This window comes from Trachypithecus francoisi, unplaced genomic scaffold (assembly GCF_009764315.1).
Source record: "Trachypithecus francoisi isolate TF-2019V2 unplaced genomic scaffold, Tfra_2.0 Lachesis_group15, whole genome shotgun sequence".
Taxonomy (NCBI): domain Eukaryota; kingdom Metazoa; phylum Chordata; class Mammalia; order Primates; family Cercopithecidae; genus Trachypithecus; species Trachypithecus francoisi.
In genome coordinates this window covers 33,813,449-33,818,272 of record NW_022681460.1, presented here as the reverse complement: position 1 = coordinate 33,818,272, position 4,824 = coordinate 33,813,449, and the positions used below count along the sequence as shown (strand labels likewise).

At 44.2% G+C, this 4,824-nt stretch overlaps 1 protein-coding gene across 1 annotated transcript; it reads left to right on the top strand.

The window, feature by feature from the left end:
- The first annotated feature begins 258 nt into the window (after nt 1-258).
- Nucleotides 259-1,114, top strand: LOC117098008 (60S ribosomal protein L7a-like). Its single transcript, XM_033236537.1, has one exon. It carries the CDS (start codon nt 259-261, stop codon nt 1,057-1,059), a length of 801 nt encoding a protein of 266 aa, XP_033092428.1. The 3' UTR covers nt 1,060-1,114.
- Nucleotides 1,115-4,824: the final 3,710 nt, after the last annotated feature.

Sequence of the window (4,824 nt, the reverse complement as noted above, 5' to 3'; positions counted from 1 at the left end):
ATCTCTACCAAAAATATTTTTTTAAAAGTTAGCCAGGCATGGTGGCATGCCTGTAGTCCCAGCTACTCGGGAGACTGAGGCATGAGAATCACTTGAACCCAGGAGGCAGAGGTTGCAGTTAGCCAAGATTGTGCCACTGCACTCTAGCCTGGGCAACAGAGCAAGGAGAAGGACTCCATCTCAAAAAAAAAAAAAAAAAAGAATGAGAGAGAGAGATTAAGAATAGAGGAGCAGAGCTCTCTCCTCCCACTGCCCAAGATGCCAAAAGGAAAGAAGGCCAAGGGAAAGAAGGTGGCTCCGGCCCCTGCTGTCATGAAAAAGCAGGAAGTCAAGAAAGTGGTGAATCCTCTGTTTGAGAAAAGACCTAAGAATTTTGGCATTGGACAGGACATCCAGTCCAAAAGAGACCTCACCCACTTTGTGAAATGGCCTCGCTATATCAGGTTGCAGCGGCAGAGAACCATCCTCTGTAAGCAGCTGAAAGTGCCTCCTGCTATTAACCAGTTCACACAGGCCCTGGACCGCCAAACAGCTGCTCAGCTGCTCAAGCTAGCCCACAAGTACAGACCAGAGACAAAGCAAGAGAAGAAGCAAAGGCTGTTGGCTCAGGTCGAGAAGAAAGCTGCTGGCAAAGGGGACGTCCCCACTAAGAGACCACCTGTCCTTCGAGCAGGAGTTAACACCGTCACCACCTTGGTGGAGAACAAGAAAGCTCAGCTGGTGGTGACTGCACACAATGTGGATCCCATTGAGCTGGTTGTCTTCTTGCCTGCCCTGTGTCATAAAATGGGGGTCCCTTACTGCATTATCAAGGGAAAGGCAAGACTGGGACATCTAGTCCACAGGAAGACCTGCACCACTGTCACCTTCACACCAGTGAACTCGGAAGACAAAGGTGCTTTGGCTAAGCTAGTGGAAGCTATTAGGACCAATTACAACAACAGATACGATGAGATCCACCGTCACTGGGGCAGCAATGTCTTGGGTCCCAAGTCTTTGGCTCGTATCGCCAAGCTTGAAAAGGCAGAGGCTAAAGAACTTGCCACTAAACTGGGTTAAATGTACACTGTTGAGTTTTCTGTACATAAAAATAATTAAAATACAAATTTTCCTTAAAAAAAAAAAAAAAAGAATAGAGGGGCAGAAGCCTGGGGTCAGCAAGCCCAATGGAGAAACACGATCTCCTGCTCAGTGCCCAGGCCAGAACCGGTTCTCTAACCAGAACCCACTGACTAAAGGAGAAGCTGAGTCTCCAAGAAGTTGGGCTCTGCACCACCATGGCAAGAATATACTGTATTGATTCTCCCAGTCTTTCCCAAGACATCCTATGGTTGCTTGCTCAGATAAACATATATTAGGGGAAGAGAATGACTCAAAGTACCACCATGGCCCTCCCATTGGAGTAGTGGTAAATGGTGGTTAGATAGTCAATGGAGTTCTCACCTAGTGCCATCTCACAGCAGGTTTCACACATGCACAGACCCATCTCATGGTCGTTTCCTTGGTTCCTAAATGCATATTTGGAGTAGGCATACTTAGGAGTTGCAGAAAGCTCACATTTGTTTTTTTGACTTATAACATAAGAACTTGAAGTAGGAAAAGCCAAGTAGATGCCCCTGAAACTGTCTTCTGACCAAGACAGAAAATCTAAACAGCATCAGCCCTGGAGGGGGTGGCAGAGATTATTGTCACCCTTAAAGACTTGGGGGACTCAAGAGTGCTAGTCTTTGTTATATATCCCCTTTTAATTCAATAGATTCTCCCCCATACAAATGGAACGGATGAAGGTCCTTAGTGGTTAACTGCTATAACTTAACCAAGTAGGACCCTCAACTGCAGCTTCTGTACCAGATGTGGTGTCTTTGCTAGAGCAGATGAACACAGCTTCAGGACGTGGTATGAGGTCACTGGTCTGGCATGAAGGAGGATCAGAGGCAGTTTGTATTCGCATGGGACAGACAAAAATATAGATTTATAGTTTTGTCCAGGGCTATGTTAATTTTCCTGCTCCCTGTCAAAACAGAATCTGAAGATGCTGTTAGGTGACATGAAAGTCTGCTAGCTTTAATAACAAGACTGAAAGTGCCTGTAGCAGGGCTCTGTAGCAGTCCCAGTCTTCAGCACGAGCAGCCTTGCCACTTGGGCCACATGACGAAAAGATCTCTCAGCACTTAGAGGTATCTGTGGTGGAGGAAGACAATCTGTGGAGCCTCTCGCAAGTGCTAATAGAAGACATTTAGGGTTCTGGTGCAAGACTCTGCACTCTACAGCAGAGAACCATAGACCATTTGAAAAGCAGTTCCTGACATGCTTCTAGGCCCTGGTGGAAGCTAGACAATGCCAGACTCAAGGCCTAAACTGCATGGGTCTTGAACAAGCCATTGTAAAATGAAAATGGTATATTTGGGATCAGGCTCAAGAGAATCCAGAGGGCACAAGAGCTTGGTTCATGGGTGGAGTGGCTTTATAAGTTGTTACAAGTTGAAAATGGAATGTTTCCATAAAGCAGCCCAACTCAAAGTGTCTCAGGAAGAGTGGTGAGGGGAAATCTCTCTGATGAATAGATTTAGATAATGCACATCAGCATCCACTTTGTGTGGAAAGAGAAGTGACCCAAGATAAAGCTATATGAGGGCTCATGAGCAGTGGCAGATGGCTGAAGGGAAATTACAAAGCATGTAATTTTCAAGTTTACTCTTGATTCAGAAAAGTGGTGTATGCTGGCTTCTTTATAATGTTTATAGTATTAGAGAAGAGAAAAGCCCATTTCTTGGTGTCCCTAATAACAAAAGAACAAGTTACAGTTGCATTCCAGCTTTGCCAATTATTCTAGTTTATAAAAAGGGAGTTAGGACACCTTCCCTAACTAGGAAACAGTTGCAAGTTTATGTCCACAGAATGACAGCCTTTGAGTCCACCTTTCTCAAGATGGGGCAGAATGGAGGGCTGGCTCTTAACTATGCAGACTTTTGAAATACAAGAAGTAACTTCAGCAGCAGAAACTGAAAAAACAGCATGGTTAACAGTTATTTTGATCTAATATTACCTTGGTTGGAAAACAAAAAAGACTTGCTTGAAAAATCTTTAAGTTAATATTTGTACCCTGTTTTAATTTATATCTCACTGTTATATGAAAGAACCAACTAGTGAATTCAGGTCTGCCATCAAGAACATTAACCCTGCTCTTGGCCGGGCGCGGTGGCTCAAGCCTGTAATCCCAGCACTTTGGGAGGCCGAGACGGGCGGATCGCGAGGTCAGGAGATCGAGACCATCCTGGCTAACACGGTGAAACCCCGTCTCTACTAAAAATACAAAAACTAGCCGGGCGAGATGGCGGGCGCCTGTAGTCCCAGCTACTCGGGAGGCTGAGGCAGGAGAATGGCGTAAACCCGGGAGGCGGAGCTTGCAGTGAGCTGAGATCCGGCCACTGCACTCCAGTCCGGGCAACAGAGCGAGACTCCGCCTCAAAAAAAAAAAAAAAAAAAAAAATAGCCATGTAACCAACAAAGCATCACCGCCCAGAGTGCTTGAAGAGCTCCTACAAATAAATAGGATAAAGTAAACCCCGAAGAAAAACCAAGCAAACAATTCACAGAAGATGAAAACCTGAAAGGCTAAAAAACACTTAAAGAGATGCTCACCTTCAATACTAATCGCAGAAATGCAAAGTAAAACAGTGGCAAATTGTTCATCATACATTACTAAGTATTGGCAAGGTTGTGAGGGAATTAGACTTCTCATTCAGTCCTGGTAGACGGGTAACCATTTTGGAGAGCAATGTGGTAGTACCCAGAAAGTTGAAGTTTGTACACCATACACAGATTAGAAATACTATGATACAAGTGCACAAGAAGAACTACACAATAATATTTTAGTCATACTGTCATAGAAAAATAGTGAAGCAACCTAAATATTCATCAATTGGGGACTGAAACATAATTATGATACATTCCTAGATGGAAACTACATAGTGACTTACATGTGAATGAGCTAGTTCCACAAGCATCAAAATAGGATAAGTCTTGAAAACACACCATTGAATAAAAACAGCAACATACTATTTATTCAAACATTTTAACTACCCCAAACAGCACTACAGGCAATATTGTTTGTGGATCCATACATATGCCATAAAATTCAAAAGCATGAAAAAGAAATAAGAACCAACTTCAAGAGAATAGTTAGCTCTGGGGTGGAACAAAGAGAAGATTCAAATTCTATCTGTAACTTTTTAATATCTTTTTAAAAATCCTACAGGGCATGGTGGCATGCAGCTGTAGTCCCAGTTACTCGGGAGGCTGAGGCAGGAGCATCACTCGAGCTCAGGAGTTCAAAGTTACGGTGAGTTATGATTACACCACTGCATTTCAGCCTGGGAGACAGAGGAAGATCCTGTCTAAAATTAAAATTAAAATTAAAAAAAAATCTGAAGTAAATATGGCAGAACGCTAACATTTGTTAAATGTTGACAGTGGGTAGTTTTATGTTTGAAATGTTTTGTCATTTTAAAAAAATAGTCAATTCATTAAATTAAAACATACAATGTAATAAAGCAGAGGGAACACCAGTCCTGCAGCAGGGCGGCTATTCATCCTGGGCTAGGGCGGATGGGTGGAGGGACTCAGGAAAGCCAGCGGGGCCCCCAGGTCAGTGTGGGTTGAGAGCTGTGGCTGTGGAAATGAGAACGGCACAGGGAGCAGATGAACTGTAGGGAAAGTCTCCTGGCCTGGGTTGGATAGGGCTAGAAAGGCTTCGGCCCTCTCCTTGGGCTGTCCGGGTCCAGCCAAGGCAGGGCAGGTAGAGGGGAAGGCATGTGGGCTGAG